The sequence below is a fragment of the Yarrowia lipolytica genome, chromosome 1F, assembly GCF_001761485.1.
Source record: "Yarrowia lipolytica chromosome 1F, complete sequence".
Lineage (NCBI taxonomy): Eukaryota > Fungi > Ascomycota > Dipodascomycetes > Dipodascales > Yarrowia > Yarrowia lipolytica.
Window position 1 is genome coordinate 81,821 of NC_090775.1, and position 15,922 is coordinate 97,742.

The window sequence follows — 15,922 nt, forward strand, 5'->3', positions numbered from 1 at the left end:
GGTCCAGGAACATAAATTTGGCGGCCAATAATTTATGAGGGCCTCCAACAACCCCGACCCCCTTTCCGCCATATCTGTAGCACATCTCTATGGCTTCCAACCGGCGGTTTCCGTGCATCGGAAGCTCTCATCTGTACAATTATATATCTCCAAATTTTAAACTTTAAGTTTGGGCATGAAAATTATCAACCTTTTGGCTTTTTGGTTGACTTTGTGTATTTTAGCACTTCCCAATTTGGCACACGTTATATATATATCGTGGCACGTCCCTTGGGTCTCGGTATCGCTTGATCCAACACTACAACAGTCCTCTGTTCTATTTATTTGCATTACGATGACCGACAACATTAACATTTCGAAAGCTTCCAACGTGAGTATCAGAAGGGCGGCGGGCGACTTTGCGCCTCTGCGATTTGGTCCGGTGGTGTGGGCTGTGGTGGTGGTTTTGTGCAACTAATTTGGTGACACAGTCTGGGTGGTCGGGTGGTGGTTGCGTGCTGAGCATATCGACACTGTACAACTTGTCCGTACAGTGTGCACTCCAGACGCATCTGACGGACCTGATACATCCGACGCACCAGACGCACCAGACGCACTAGACGCACAAGATGCACCAGACGCAACCTGAGTAATACTCAGACCGCAGCCGTCATCTCGCGGGTATTTTTGCATCTGCGCAGCCTTTTTGCATCTGCGCAGCACCCATTACGCTGCACGCTGCATCGCACACCACCAAAGCGCCCACAGCCGACCACAACCGGTGACACGGAACCCTTCCCATGGGGTAGGTGATGGCGATAGGCTATCCGATACGGTTTGCCAACGTTGCTGCAGCAGATGCAGACACAGACACAAAAGCAGACTCAGGGTTCATGTCGTGGGTGACATGGTTGTCTGTGTCGCAAACTGTCACAAAAACTGTCACAAAACTGTCACAAACTGTCACAAACTGTCGCAAAGGTCTACCGCAAGGTCTACCCCTCGCTCCTCTGACTCCCACTAACTCAGTTGTCAAAATACCTGGACCTCCCCCAGCACGGAGCTGTCCTGGCCGAGTACATCTGGATCGATGCCCATTTCAACATCCGATCCAAGTGCAAGACTCTAGACAAGAAGCCCACTTCCATCGAAGACCTCCCCGAGTGGAACTTTGACGGCTCCTCCACAGATCAGGCTCCCGGCCACGACTCGGATATCTATCTCCGACCCGCCGCCATCTACCCCGATCCTTTCCGACGAGGCGACAACATTATTGTTCTGGCCGAGTGCTGGAACAACGACGGAACCCCCAACAAGTTCAACCACCGACACGAGTGCGCCAAGCTCATGAGCGCCCACGAGAAGGAGGTCATCTGGTTCGGAATCGAGCAGGAGTACACCATGTTCGACGAGAGCGATAACCCCGTCGGATGGCCTAAGGGCGGTTTCCCCGCTCCCCAGGGCCCCTACTACTGTGGTGTCGGAACCGGCAAGGTCTTTGCTCGAGACGTTGTTGAGGCCCACTACCGAGCCTGTCTCTACTCCGGAATCAACATCTCCGGTATCAACGCCGAGGTCATGCCTTCCCAGTGGGAGTACCAGGTTGGTCCCTGCGAGGGTATCTCCATGGCCGATGAGCTGTGGATGTCCCGATACCTGCTGCACCGAGTTGCCGAGGAGTTTGGCATCAAGATCTCCTTCCACCCCAAGCCCCTGCAGGGAGACTGGAACGGAGCCGGCTGTCACACCAACGTGTCCACCAAGTCGATGCGAGAGCCCGGTGGAATGAAGCACATTGAGGCTGCCATCGAGAAGCTTGCTGCCCGACACAAGGAGCACATTGCCGTCTACGGCGAGGACAACGACATGCGACTCACCGGCCGACACGAGACCGGCTCCATCGGCTCTTTCTCTTCCGGAGTTGCCAACCGAGGCTGCTCCATCCGAATTCCTCGATCTGTGGCCAAGGAGGGCTACGGCTACTTTGAGGACCGACGACCCGCCTCCAACATTGACCCCTACCTTGTTACCGGTATCATGACCGAGACCATCTGTGGCTCCATTCCTGATGCCGACATGGTTGAGGAGACCAAGCGAGGTGAGGAGGAGGGCTTTTAAGCGCTTGTAAGCGAGTCCTAGGGCCCCAGAGGCGAAAGTGTTGTTTCAAGAAATGTAAAACGTTCTAGACGTGTATTCTAATGACCTGGTATGTGACTGGAGGAAGTTAAGTAAAGTAGATAAATGCTAACAGATTGATTGTACTACCAGTATATGTTCAGTATACAAGTATGAGTCCAAGTAGTCGCGTGATTGATCAGATAAAAATTTTCTGATTAGGTTCACCATGTGCATATCATTGCATTTAGTACACATATTCAGGGGGATAAGACGACGGGGAGTGGCTGGAGAGCGCCATAAACGGGACGGTTGGAACGGTGTGAATTTTGTGACCATTGACGTATTTTTTCTCTGTCGATTGAGTGCGTTTTTCAACCGGTTAAAATGGGGGTATAACTTGTTGTGTGTAGTTTATTTTGGATGTTGGATTGAGGGCTGTGGTTGTGTGGCATTGAGACATGTTATTTCAAATCTGAAAGTTCCGACGTAATCAGGACCGCCGAAATACCCACTGGACGCAGTTTGGAGTCTCTAGGAGATTGTTTTGACGAGTTTTTACGTCGTGGACTCGTGTAAGGTACTATTACAATAAGGTTTTGGAAAAATGTGGGGGTGGGAAAACCGTTGAGAGTAGTCTGATAAGGGTCTTTGATAGGGACAAATACAACAAGAAAAACAAAATAAACTGACAAAAATACAAAAAAAAAAGGAGCAAGTTTGGGATCGAGCAGTCGACTCGGAGTTGTAGCCGTAGCCGTAGCTGTAGAGTTGCTACAGTTTCATCTGACTGGTCGTTTGCAGGTGCACTTGTGCAGAAGAGTGCATGTTTGAGGACTTTGTGATCTATTCTTAGACCCAGTTTTAAGGAAGATGTCTCCGTCTGATGGTGGTTGTTTTTGTGTTGGTTTTTTTGTGTTGGGTTGCTGGATGTGATCGAGGCAAGCCGAACGTGTCACTTGTGTGCGTTGCGGTCACGGTCCGTTGGTTCCCTTGCTCCGTTTGGTGTCTTTGTGGTGGCTTTGTGTTCCAAGTACAAGTTTGGAAGAGTGCATGCATGTAGGGTGCATGTGCAGACGAACATATTGTTACATTTGGGTGTGCCGAGGCCGAAATAAAGTTGGTTTTGCCTTACCGAATTCAGAGCGATGATGAGACATGCAGATGTATTGATTTGGTTGCGGATATTGGGAAAATTGGTGGAAATTGTGGAAATAATAGAAAAAATGCATGGAATATTTTAGGGTCTGATGTTGAGCCACAGAGAATTTATTCGTTTCATTTTCCATCATTTTCAATCATTTTCTGATCATTTCATTTTTATATATTGTTATATCGATTTAATTTATTTCTACACGGCTTGTCAATCTCGTTCCCGAACGACTGGGTTTGCTTCTTCAGCCTCTCCTGCCCTCGTGGTCTTCGCAACAAGGTTTCTAGACATGTAAGACTTGGTCTAGACTTGTGACTATTACTCGATCATTTATTGAGTATTTCTGGATTTATTTTTTTCAGAATAATTAAAATAATTATAAATGGAAAACAAAAACACGCAAATGAACCCTGAAAACACTGATGCAACCAGAATACCGCCACAATACAAAACAGCAACGTTACCTCACTCTGGTGCGGCTGCAAAAATATGAGTCTATCCGGATAACCGGGTCACTACTGTAGCGTGATTAGTCTATGTTTAGCACGTAACCAGAGAGACTTGTACAGTGAGTTGTACAGTGGCAATGTCGCTTAGTAACATGCTGTAGTAGTCAGCACGATTGTGTGATTACATAACCCAGATTACCCTTCGTCCAAGACGATGACATAATCGGCTGCCTGCCTACATGGCTTCTGTTCCTGGAGCTGCACACTCCTCTACCTGGCTGGCTTCTGGAACAACAAATGGAAGTGTGCAAATAAGGCTTTGTTATTTGTTACAAGCCGGAAGTTTAAAATAAAAAGTTTAAATGAGTCATCTTTAATAGCGCACGGGACTAGACCTCAACACCTTGGAACATCGTGAAAAAAATCGATTTAAAAAACTAAAAGGATTAAAAAGTTCGAAAAAATAGAAGAAAAAAAACCCCAGATCGAATGGAAGCAATACAATACAAACAACAGTCTTAATTAATAAATGATATTAGTGAAAAATTCACAGGGAAAATCCCGTTAGTAATAAATAGTGCCTGAGGCTTTTGACACGAGTAGTGTATGGGGTGACGAAACGACGTCACATGATGAATGTTGAGGAAGTAATCCTCTTAATTGGTCATGGTGGTCTTGAGCTTGGCCCAAACACGACCGGGCTCCGATCTCACGGCATGCAGAGAGTTTCGCGACTTTTGACTGGAGTTGGAGGAGTTGGAGGCGTTGGAAAACATTCGAGTAAGTCGGTTTCCCTCCTTTTCGGGCTCCTTCTCCTTCTTGTGATTAGTGACCTTGTTTCCCAGTCCTCCTCGACCCACAGAATACACTGGAGGCACATACTCATAAGCTGTGTAGCACTCCTCCAGGTACTCCTCAGGAGTGTCGGGCATCATCTGACTAATCGGACGTCGATTGCCATAGCCGCCTCGACCAGTTGTGAATCGCTGATTAGGTGACGAAAAGGACAAAACAGGAGCCAGAGTACTGGGTACAGAGTCGCATTCAGCCGACGATGATTGTTGGGGCTGAAGATGAGGTGAAACGGGGGAAGTCTTGGGCGACAGAGATTGCTGCTTCTTGGACACGTGATTGCCGTATCCTCCTCTTCCGGTGAGAACCATTTTCGATGCTGTGTTTTTGTGATGAAGGGTGTTCGTGTAACTTGGTAGGAATAAAGCTAGAGATTTCGGGGCTGTCGGTAAATATGTACTCTCAATTTGAGGGCAATTGTGGGGGTGACGCAATGCATTCTCCACATTGCCCCAGAACTCAATTTGAATTTAGGGTTGATTAAAAAGTTGGAGGTGTGGGTTGGGAGAAAGGGCTAGGGCAGGGTACTGAGTTGGGGCAGAAGGCTAGGGGAAATGTCCGGGTTGGGGAATTTGGGTTAGGGGAAACACGCGTATTGGGATATCCAGGCTAGGGTTCACTACCGGACCCAGACGCAGGGCTAGGGCACCTGCCACCAGCGCTGGGCACGGTTCTCGGCACTGTTCTAGGTCCCGTTGGGATGTAAAAAATGTCCCAATAGAGTTCAGACCAGCGAACCGAGTCATGTACTAAAATGATCTAAAGGAGGGTAACAAACGGATCGATTGCAGCTAGAGGAAGGTGGGGGAGCAAGGGTGATGGGATCGGTGCAACGTGGATGTTGTGACGTGACAAATGACAGCCACAGCCACAGCACGCACGACATGACATGACCACGGTGGTCACCACGGAGGTCACCACGGAAGTGACGTGGTCACCACAGAAGCAATGTGGTGGGCACATGGACATCCACACATTGCGACATGACGCTTCAGAGCTGTTAGTCATGTGACGTCAGTCATGTGATGTGGTGCGATGCGGTGCACAGCATGAGCAATGATGTAAGCTCACATGAACAAATGACGTAAGCCACTGACGTACACGCTGACATAATCGGCTGACATAAGTCACAGACATAATCCGCCGACATGATCTGCTGACATAATCTGCTGACATAATCTGCTGACATAATCTGCTGACATAATCCGCCGACATAAGCCACTGAGTACACCAACTTCCTCAGCACCACCACAACCACAACCAACACCATCACCTTACCGACCGGCCAATCCCTCACATCTCCTTTGGGTATCAGCGCAGTATCTCAGCTCGTCGTTATTTATCCATGCACATCCCTCCGTCTTCTTTATATCTATCCTGCTCCCTTTGCCTTATCTCTGTAGATAAGTGGATAAGGCTTTTGATTGGCTGGGAGAAAATCATGGAGGAGATATGATATCGACCAATGGGAGCGTTTGAACAAACCCTAACCCAGGAAATTTGGATCGGTCGTCCCAAAAGGGATTCGAATGTTAGGGTTAGGGCTGTACTAATGGAGTTGCATTGGTGTGGAATATCTTGCCAAAAATTGTATATTTACAAAAAGGCTTGGAAAATTAAAGAACAGTAATCAGCTGTGTTTGTTGGGTCTCAGATGATTGATTGAACAATGGATCATGTGACTACTTTTCTTCTGAATTATTTCGGAGCTCCGGGCATTTTTGTAATGGTTGCAGAAATGTGTCTGAGATTAGTTTCGTGTGCAGTAGGGATAGGGCTATTCTATGTTAGGGGTTGGTCCATGGTGGGGCCATTTTTGACAATTTTGGGCGAGATTTTGGGAGAATTTTGGGGGTATTTTTTTTGGCCGTGTGTTTAGTTTTCACTTTGATTCTCAAATTATTATTCCATTTTCGGCCATCTGAATTTAAATTTGTGTCAGTTGAAAAACGGGGATAATGGGGCTAACAACTAGATGGAAAAGTGGATAAAAAGTGGCGGAAAAATATGGAAAGTACCCCATATTTTTGTGTCACGTGATTCCCTTATTTCTGCTTTTTTGTTCAATGTTTTTAGTAAATTTCTACGCCTTATTTATCATTTTTAAATTTTATATATAATTTTTCAATACAATCCAACCCCCCCGGCACGTGTCAAACTCGTTGGAATTATGCACGAGTTCAGGAGAGCCGCGGGAGCGCGCAGAATAACAATGGAAGACAATAAAACGTTGTGCTGTATGTTCGTTTCGAGTTTCTGATTCATTTTTGCCTCAAAGTGGTTTTTTGGGGCGGTTTTCGAATTTTTCCTATTTTTCGAAGTAATTTGATGAAATTCGGAATAATTCACAGAAATTCATATTCCCCTGGATTTTTGTCGAATGAATTCAGAGAAACTTTCAAAGCCATCGTGTTGACGATCTGAATCTACAGAGATCATAATCTCTGGAATTGCCCACAATTTCGATCCCCTGAGAGATTAGGACCATAGTTGATTTGGTGGGGAAAAATATAAAAAAAGAATATTATAAAATAGACGTGCAAATGGGCGTTTTTAAAAACGAGGAAAAATACCAAAAATATGAAAAAAATCATGTAAATGGTCTAAGAAATTCGCATAATATTATTATTGCATCCATATTCTGATCACATGATTACATCATAATCTGTTGTTTTAATAAAGAATTTTATTTGTTTTTGAAAATAAGGTTTGTGTATGGGAAAAAGGGCTGGGTGGGAAATCCATTTGGACCTTACTTGTACATCTGAATCACGAGTTGGAGACGACGTGTTGAGATTGCGAGTGATTGAATCGAGCCGCGAGCCGCCGCCCAGCAAATCACGTGACCGACCGAAAAGCGACATAGCACACATCACGTGAGCGACAGACAGCGACACAAACACCCATCACGTGACCGCCCCATTGTGCGACACAAACACCAGTGACGCAAATCCTACAACCCGACACAAAACCAACCACAACCGACACTAAAACGACACAAAACCACCATCAACACCGACACAAATACGACACAAAAACAACGACAACACCATGGACTCGCCATCGTCGTTTAACACCGCCACCGGCCGATCTCGGTCGTCGTCGGAGGCCGACCCCGATGTTCATGTTGCCCAGTTCCAGACCTACAATAAGTATGTTGAGTCTGTGGCGGCAGGGGGTTCTGTCTCTTCTTCGCCGCCCCATCATGGATATGACTCTGTCACCGCCACTCCAACCATCAATGACGTGGCCTCTCCCACCTCTCCCTCCAGCATGTACTCTGATTATGGTCGAATGACCCCCGGCAACACTCCTGGAGGAACTCCTGGAGGCACTCCGGCGATGAGTGCAAACGGAACCGGCGCCGGAGACACGAACGGGGTCGCCACAAACACAAACAGAGGGGGCCACGATCCCCGCGACCTCCACGGCCTCCACGGCGTTGGTGGTCGAGAAGAGCCGGGTTCAGCAATTGGACTCGGGTTCGCAGGGATTCCCCGATCTGGACTTCCGTTCAATTACGACGCCGAAGTCAGGCATTATGAAGATGATGGAGATGAGGGTGAGGATAACGCGGGTGAGGTTGACATCGGTGATACAGGTGACATGGGTAACATGAATGACGGCATTGACGACGACGACAGTTATGCTAATCACATGATCGCCAACACCGACAGCACCGACAGCACCGACAACACGTCCCACGTGACCCCCGTTACCTCCCATGCACCCATATCTTACCCCCCGTCGCCCATCCCCGGGGCCTTTCCCGACATTGACTCGGAGAAATACACCATGGGGGCCAACGTGAGCAGCGACCAAAGTGACATTCAGAAGTTTGTGAGCAGTCACGACCCCACTCACGTGAGCAGTCCTGGTCGTGGCGACGTTTCTACGGGCAACGTTTCTACGTCGCTGGGCCACTATTCGCCCGCCACTCACGACTCGGACGTGGATCACGTGGAGTCTTCTCCGGGAGACTTTGGAGTCCGCGAGTTGGAGCGTGATCTTCCACGTGACGAGTCCACGCCAGCGACATATGCCATTGGAGGGGCTGGGGATGGAGTGTCTGGGGATGGAGGGGCTGAGGATGGAGTGACTGGAGGGACAGGAGTAACTGGAGGGACAGGAGTAACTGGAGTGACAGGAGTGACAGGAATGTCTTACGGAGCACTCGCTGATGCTCGTGCTCCGGACTCTCCTTCTCAGTCCCGCGTATCGCGATTCTCCTTTTCCGACCGTTCACCCAGCAAATCCGACGTGACCGGCCATTACAGATCGCACTCGCAGACAGGCAGCTCTCCCAACAAGGCCGCCACGCGCAAACTGCACAAGTCCAAGGTGTCGCAGACCTCCATCGAGTCCTTTTCGCTCCCTAAAGGAGATGAGAGTAGAGAGATTAGTCCTGAGACTGATAAGAAGTTGGGTGAGTAGTAACAAACCAGACGGCAACCAGAAGCTATGCTCTTGGTTGCCGGTGGTGGAATCAGATCAGAGGTACTGAAAGCGCCTCTGATTTGGATTGACGGAATTTGGAAGCACAAAGTGATGAAGTGATTGAAGTGATTGAAGAGATGGAAGTGGTTGGAGTGCGACTTTTTTTGCGACTTTTTGAGGCTCTCTACGACTTCTGATTTCTTCTGATTACTCTATTTGGTTGGAAGTCATACTTTGGTACACAGAAGCAGTTTGGCAGTTTTGGCAGTTGACTCTTTTCCGACTACTGGTAAAAATAGCCAACTGCCGGTACTTCTGCCTGTGGTTTGATTTACTGGAATGATCACAAGCAGGTTTTGGTGTATTTTGGTGTCTTCCGGTAGCATTTTGGGGCCTCTTGAGGGCCCTTGAGCGCAGCATCACTATGATGACAGAGGGGGAAAGAGCTGTATTGTCGGATAGTGCTGCATTTGACGCTACCTGAGGGTGAATTGATGGAGTATTTGGCCCAGAATGGTATCAATTCTGAGGTTTGGCAGGTAGGGAGTCTGTGGAGAGCCTGAGTCACTATCTGTCCGTTGACATACTGTCTCTCAAAATGTCTTCAGAATGTCTTCAGAGCCTCCCACAGCCTCTCAGAATGTGTTTCAACCTGCCACTGCCACATCTTCCTCCATATCTTCCATTCATCACCAGTTCCTTCTTTTTCTTTTCCTTTTTTCCCTTTTCTCTTACTAACACAGACGCCCCCATTGAATTCGAAACCACAATCATCGACCCCGCCGAACAGACGTCGCATCACGTGAGCGAGAGCCGCCCCACACACCTCTCGTTCTCGTCATCGTCGGAGTCACCACGTGACCAGTCACGTGAGCAATCATCACGGGACGTGTCAGCGTCGCCCGTATTCCCCAAGCGGCAGCAGTCGTTGCTCCGGCTCGACGAACACATGGCCGGCGGCGCTGGGGAGTCACGTGACGAGCCACATGGCGAACCATCTGACGATGCCCACAAATCGCGCGCGTCGTCCACGTCGTCGTCGTCCTCCTTTGGCCAGTCGTGGAACCAGTCGTCGGCTTCTCAGCGAGCCAGTGTCTCCAGTATGGGTGGAGTAGATGTGGCTCAAAAGCGGCCAGGACCCTCTTCTGGAGGACTCACGGGAGCATCAGCGGCTTCTGGAATGCCCCCAGCGCCTACTTCGCAGGCGCCTGCGATTCCACCCATCACTCCACAGATGCAGACAGGCGCCTTTGAGCAGTACACTCCACAGACTGCTCCACCGATCCCAACCCAATCCCAGCTGGGTCAAGATGGCCGAAAGAGGGCAGCGACACTGGATCGGCAGCAGCAGTATGTCCCCTCCTATGGCTATTCAAGCCCTGCTAACGGAGAAAGGGGTGGACCTACCGGAGGTACTCCAGGAGGTACCCCAATGTCTCCTGGAGGAGTGGCTCACGTAACCTCTCCTGGAGGGGGCCCATCGGCGGCGTCAGTTCACCGGTCGTTTTCCACCACCACTCCGCACGCGCCAACGAAAAACTCACGTCGGATCGTGTCCACTTCCGCTGCTCCAATGCGCAAGCAGATTGACGACGCCAACGCCGCGTTGGGTCGCGCGGTGGACCCGTCACGTGACTCACAGCCCATGCAGTCTCGCGACAAGCGCTCCAAGTCGATCTCTTCACGGGGCGGCATGAAGGGCGTGTTTTCGAACCTGGTGTCTTCCATGGGCACTCTGAGTCGAAAGAACACGACTGTGCGGCGGTCTGAGTCTGACACGAGCGCGCCATCGACGCCCAAGATTTCGGGGCCCTACGACGCCAAACACGTGACCCACGTGGGGTTCAACTTCGACACCGGCGAGTTCACTGGACTACCCAAGCCGTGGCAGAAGCTGTTGTCGGAGTCCGGCATTTCCAAGGTCGAGGCCGAGCAGCACCCTCAGGCGGTGATGGACATTATGGCCTTTTACACCGATCAGAAGGACGACGGAGTTTGGCAGAAGTTTGGGGGAGCCAATCAGGCCGGTTCTGGGGCTACTGCTACCACGCCTTACAATGCCCAGAACGGCTTTTCTCCCATTGCGTCTCCTGGCGCCACCACTCCTACTCTGGGAGCGCTTAATCTGGGCACTCCTCTTAGTGTGGATCTGGATACCGAGGGTGATACTAGTACCAGCACTGGCGGTGGAGGTGGAGTCGGAGGGGGAGACTATTTCGCCAAGCCGCGGTCTGCTCCCTTTCCTCCAGCAGCTGGTGGTGGTTCTGCGTCGTCTTCTACCGCCACTCTAGGCACTGGAGCTACTGCTAGTGGTGGCGCCACGACTGCTACGCCCGCCATTCCCTCACGTGACCGAACACGTGAGTCGTCGTTGTCTTCGGGGACCTCGAACCAGGGGCCTCCCGTCACCCCCCTCGCTCTCTCTCAGTCGAGGCAGAATCTTCGGGAGGAGGCGCCGGCAACTCCCGAGGAGAAGCCCCTGGCGCACTTTGTGGCGTCCAGAAAGGCTCCTCGGCCGCCCTCCGCGTCTCCAAAGAAGACCGGTGGTGCTGGGGCATCTGGCGATAGTGGTGCTGGAGCGGCTCCTCCTTCGGCTGCGCCCAAGTCTCCTCCTCCGCGACCTCCGCCTGCGCCTCCGCTCGGTGTTCCTTCGGTGCACGCTCCAAACTCGGAGTATCGTCAGAAGATGATTACTCAGCTGGAGGCGTTCAACGCGAAGCGGCAGCAGGAGCGGGCAGAGCGGCATGCGCAGAAGCAGAAGCTCGCTGCAGCGCATGCTCAGGCTGTTCAGCGGCAGCAGCGGCAACAGCAGCAGCAGCAGCAGCAGCAGCAACAGCAGCAGAGTGCTCAGCAGGGAGCTATGCCTTCTGTCATGCCCCAGATGCAACACGGGTCGATGCAGCAGGCGCAACAATCTGTTTCTGGCGGTTCTTCGGGTCTGACTCCCCAGCAGAAGCAGCTCATTCAACAGAAACAGCTGTTGGAGTTGCAGAAGGCGACCGGGGGCCAGGTTGGCGGTCCGGTGACGTCATCCACACAGCAGGTTCTTAGTAATCCTGCTGCTGCTGCGGCGGCGTCTCAACGAAAGCGGGAGCAGCGACTACGAAAGGACCAGCAGGTGGTGGCTCGTCTGAACCAGATTTGCACGCCTGGCGACCCCACCAAGCTGTATCGCAACCTGGTGAAGATTGGCCAGGGCGCTTCTGGCGGCGTGTTCACTGCGTATGAGGTGGGCTCGAATCTGTCGGTAGCCATCAAGCAGATGAATCTCGAGCACCAGCCCAAGAAGGAGCTCATCATCAACGAGATTCTGGTCATGAAGGACTCCAAGCACAAGAACATTGTCAATTTCATCGACTCGTACCTGCACGGCGGTGATCTGTGGGTGGTGATGGAGTACATGGAGGGAGGTTCTCTGACGGATGTGGTGACCTACAACATGATGACCGAGAGTCAGATTGGTGCCGTGTGTCGAGAAACGCTTCTGGGACTGCAGCATTTGCATTCCAAGGGCGTGATTCATCGGGATATCAAGTCGGACAATGTTCTGTTGTCGATGCGGGGCGAAATCAAGCTCACGGACTTTGGTTTCTGCGCCCAGATAAACGAAAGCAATCTCAAGCGGACCACCATGGTGGGAACTCCCTACTGGATGGCGCCCGAGGTGGTGTCTCGAAAGGAGTATGGTTCCAAGGTGGATATTTGGTCGCTTGGAATCATGAGCATTGAAATGATCGAAGGTGAGCCGCCCTATCTCAACGAGTCGCCTCTGCGAGCCCTCTATCTCATTGCCACCAATGGAACTCCTCAGCTCAAGGAGCCCGATGCTCTGAGCACGATTTTCAAGGCGTTTTTGGCCTGGGCGTTGCAAGTGTCTGCGGACCAGCGAGCCAGTGCTTCCGAGTTGCTCAAGCACGAGTTTTTGCTCACTGCCGACGATGTGAGCACTTTGGCGCCGTTGGTCAAGGCCGCCCGAATGGCCAAGATTCAGGAGAAGAATGAAAAGGCTCAGAGGTAGAGACCCTGTTGGTATTGACTCACTTTGACCAGGTTGGAATATAAATAATGACGATGATTGGATATGTGATGTGATATTATAGTAAGAAGAGACCATTCAGGTTCAGCAAAAGAAATCTTATAGAGGAACGAGTTGGTGCGATTTTGAGCTGTGATAATCTCTCAGAAGAGATTGAACATATCCTGGAGAAAATGGTGACATTCCAGGGACAATTGGAAGACATCATTTTGTTTAGTTTTGTCTAAAGAATCAGCTTGTAGTAAACAGTCCATTGTCATTGGGTCAATATTATTCGTTTTGAAGGTCACGTGTTGTCCTCTGGATACGATACGTTGACGACACGACGTCAAACAAACACGTAATATGGAAAATCGAGTCACGTGAGCTTTGAAATGTGAAAATATAACCTCTTTGGAGTCGTCCAATTCACTTTGCTTAGTAATAGCTGCTATCTTGGCCATTGGACACGAGAGGTTCACATGGTACTACAAGTAGGACTACGAGTACTCTTACGTAGCTGGAAACTTGATGTAGAAAAAAAGAGAATTTGTTGGTATTGTAGAGAATCATTGAATTAGTCCATTAATCAACTTATCTTTTTTATCTGAGCAGTATATATGTGTTGAGGTTGATTTTTAGCTAAAAAAATATAAATAAATTAAAAAAAAACAAAAAAAAACAACGAAACAAACAACAAAACAAAAAAGTGTCCAGCTATTCAATTTTGAGTCTGCTGGCTGTATTTTATTACTGGAACGAGTCATGTGACCTTATAGGGGATCTAGACTCGGTCACATGATCCCGTAGTCACATTAATCTGCAATTTTTCACCGACTGTTTACCTCCGTATCTTCGTATCTCTACTTGTACTTATAAGCAAGGTATTGGCCACATGACTTCATATATCAGGTATGTATTCAATATATTCAATATAAATTAATTAGCTTCTATCTATTATTTATTATGTATTTATTTTGTAGATCAATTCACGCCATTTTTATCAAGTTGTGTTCCGATCTCAGTCCATTAGTTGACATTTGAGGAAGTAGGTGATATTCCAGCCAAACGTGACTCTTCATATGGAATCGTATCATATCAACATGTGTGAACATGTCACCGCGCGAGAAAGGATCTTTTTCAACTGATCAAATATAACGAAGAGCATTGCAGTTTTCCTGGAATGAGTCTGAGTTGACGTATGATGCCAGAAGACACTCGATGGTCGTAGAGACATGAGTTCAGAGCGATCAGCATGGGTCTTTCTGTCAGCAGTTTTCTGCAGTAGAATCCATCATGAGAGGTGTTAGAACTCTTTGGTGCAGAAAACCATCAACCCTCGAGTGGTACCCATAGCACGAACGGTTGGCGAGGGTTGGTAATCCCGAGAGATGCAATGGGGTTATTCAGAGACTTCCATTTAGTGGACGAGGACCGCGGGAGAGCCGAGAAACAGCTGATTTACGCCCGAGAAGTGCGACAAGTATCAACAGGAGCTCTCTGGTGCTGATCACGTGCAACATCGCAGTGACCTGTTCATTCCGTTCAATCTAATCCAGAATTCCAGTCATTCGGGTGGTCTGAGTGGGTCCCATTTCGGAGACCGGATCCGGGTCGTTCAGATCGTCATCGAGAAACAGCGGTTCTTCCATCTCCAGATTGTCGTCGGCGATTTGGTCGTCGGCGATTTGGTCGTTGGTGGCTCCAATTTCCTCATTAGTGGGTCCAATTTCCTCGTTAGTTGCATCAGCTCCAACCTCCGCCGTCTCCGGATACAGAACGGTGTCGTCGTAGTAGATCTGGTCCTCGTTGACGTTATCATCGACCGTTTCTGCCACCGAACTGTTGGTTGAACTGAACCGTCGCATTTTAGCCGGAGCAGCCGCTGCTGACCCGTCTCTCGACTCGTCTCTGCTCAATTGACGACTGGCGACCTTTCGCTTGGAGCGGGCCAGAGTCGCGGCCGACGTCATATTCATGAAATGGAGTACACACTCGACATCATGGGGTCCATTGAGGGTCTCGGTCACCAATTCGAACCGCGCAGGGGTGTTTTCGTCGCCAAATTGGCACAGAATGGTGCCCAACAGGGACTCGGACAGACTCAAAAAGTGCCGCAAATCCACCATGGGCATGGCCACCTGGCCTCCATGGGCCGAGAGATCGTCGAAAATGTTGGCGGAGATCTTCAATCGACTGTTGACCGCCTGGCGAATAACCCGGCCGCGAATATTCTTGATTGGAGCCGTCACCGACTTCATAGACACGGCATAATGGGTGTTTTCCCCGCCAAGATGCTCCTGGTCCATGGCATCCCATTTGATCTCCACCTGCTCGCCCTTGAGATGCTCGACAAACTCGCGGAACCGGCGCGAATGGAGCGCAAACGACGACGTATAGGCGCCATCGGGAATGACAGGAACGGACCGAAGCAGCTCGTAGGACAGAAAATAGGTGCGCTTGATGTGATTGACGCATTCGGATTGCACAGAAACCGTGTGGTCCTCCAGAACAGTCACATGACACTCCTTGACCGACGGGTCCTGCTCCATGCGCTTGGAAATGTTGAAAATGCCCTTGTTGGCGGTGCGGAAAGTGAGCCGCTGGCGACTCTCAAAGCGGCTGAAAAACCCCGGCAAAAAACTGATGGTCATGTGACTCAGACCCGACGCGTTCATCACCGACAAATTCAGGCCCTCCGACGTCACCTCCCACGTGAGATTCTCGCCGATCCGAGAAACAGCCGTGATTGCCCGGTTCCATTTCTTGATGCTCTCGTGATCGAAAGAAAACGCCATTTGCAACGACGCCGTTTGCTGGCCTGTGGCGCGTGTTGTGTGTTGTTCTGCTATCGATTCCGACGCGTGATCTATATATTAAAAATAAATAAAATCGCGGTGCACGTATTTTTAAAGTTTTTTC

General features: G+C 49.9%; 6 protein-coding genes across 6 annotated transcripts; 4 read left to right on the forward strand and 2 right to left on the reverse strand.

Annotated features, from left to right (window-relative positions):
• Positions 1-334: 334 nt before the first annotated feature.
• YALI1_F00821g (uncharacterized protein) lies at positions 335-2,097 on the forward strand (the record flags this gene model as incomplete). Its single annotated transcript, XM_066094432.2, has 2 exons — positions 335-370; positions 1,009-2,097. The coding sequence occupies 2 exons, from the start codon at positions 335-337 to the stop codon at positions 2,095-2,097; spliced, it is 1,125 nt and encodes a 374-aa protein (XP_065950504.1).
• A 2,255-nt stretch (positions 2,098-4,352) lies between these two features.
• YALI1_F00866g (uncharacterized protein) lies at positions 4,353-4,859 on the reverse strand (the record flags this gene model as incomplete). The annotated part of the gene is made up of 1 exon (XM_504823.3): positions 4,353-4,859. The coding sequence occupies one exon, from the start codon at positions 4,857-4,859 to the stop codon at positions 4,353-4,355; it is 507 nt and encodes a 168-aa protein (XP_504823.3).
• An 83-nt stretch (positions 4,860-4,942) lies between these two features.
• YALI1_F00867g (uncharacterized protein) lies at positions 4,943-5,301 on the forward strand (the record flags this gene model as incomplete). The annotated part of the gene is made up of 2 exons (XM_068283208.1): positions 4,943-5,023; positions 5,098-5,301. The coding sequence occupies 2 exons, from the start codon at positions 4,943-4,945 to the stop codon at positions 5,299-5,301; spliced, it is 285 nt and encodes a 94-aa protein (XP_068139309.1).
• Positions 5,302-7,599: 2,298 nt separating this feature from the next.
• YALI1_F00894g (uncharacterized protein) lies at positions 7,600-13,003 on the forward strand (the record flags this gene model as incomplete). Its single annotated transcript, XM_504824.3, has 2 exons — positions 7,600-8,974; positions 9,729-13,003. 2 exons carry the CDS (start codon positions 7,600-7,602, stop codon positions 13,001-13,003), a joined length of 4,650 nt encoding a protein of 1,549 aa, XP_504824.3.
• A 1,232-nt stretch (positions 13,004-14,235) lies between these two features.
• YALI1_F00960g (uncharacterized protein) lies at positions 14,236-14,510 on the forward strand (the record flags this gene model as incomplete). Its single annotated transcript, XM_068283209.1, has 2 exons — positions 14,236-14,259; positions 14,304-14,510. 2 exons carry the CDS (start codon positions 14,236-14,238, stop codon positions 14,508-14,510), a joined length of 231 nt encoding a protein of 76 aa, XP_068139310.1.
• A 40-nt stretch (positions 14,511-14,550) lies between these two features.
• Positions 14,551-15,798, reverse strand: YALI1_F00976g (uncharacterized protein; the record flags this gene model as incomplete). The annotated part of the gene is made up of 1 exon (XM_504826.3): positions 14,551-15,798. One exon carries the CDS (start codon positions 15,796-15,798, stop codon positions 14,551-14,553), a length of 1,248 nt encoding a protein of 415 aa, XP_504826.3.
• Positions 15,799-15,922: the final 124 nt, after the last annotated feature.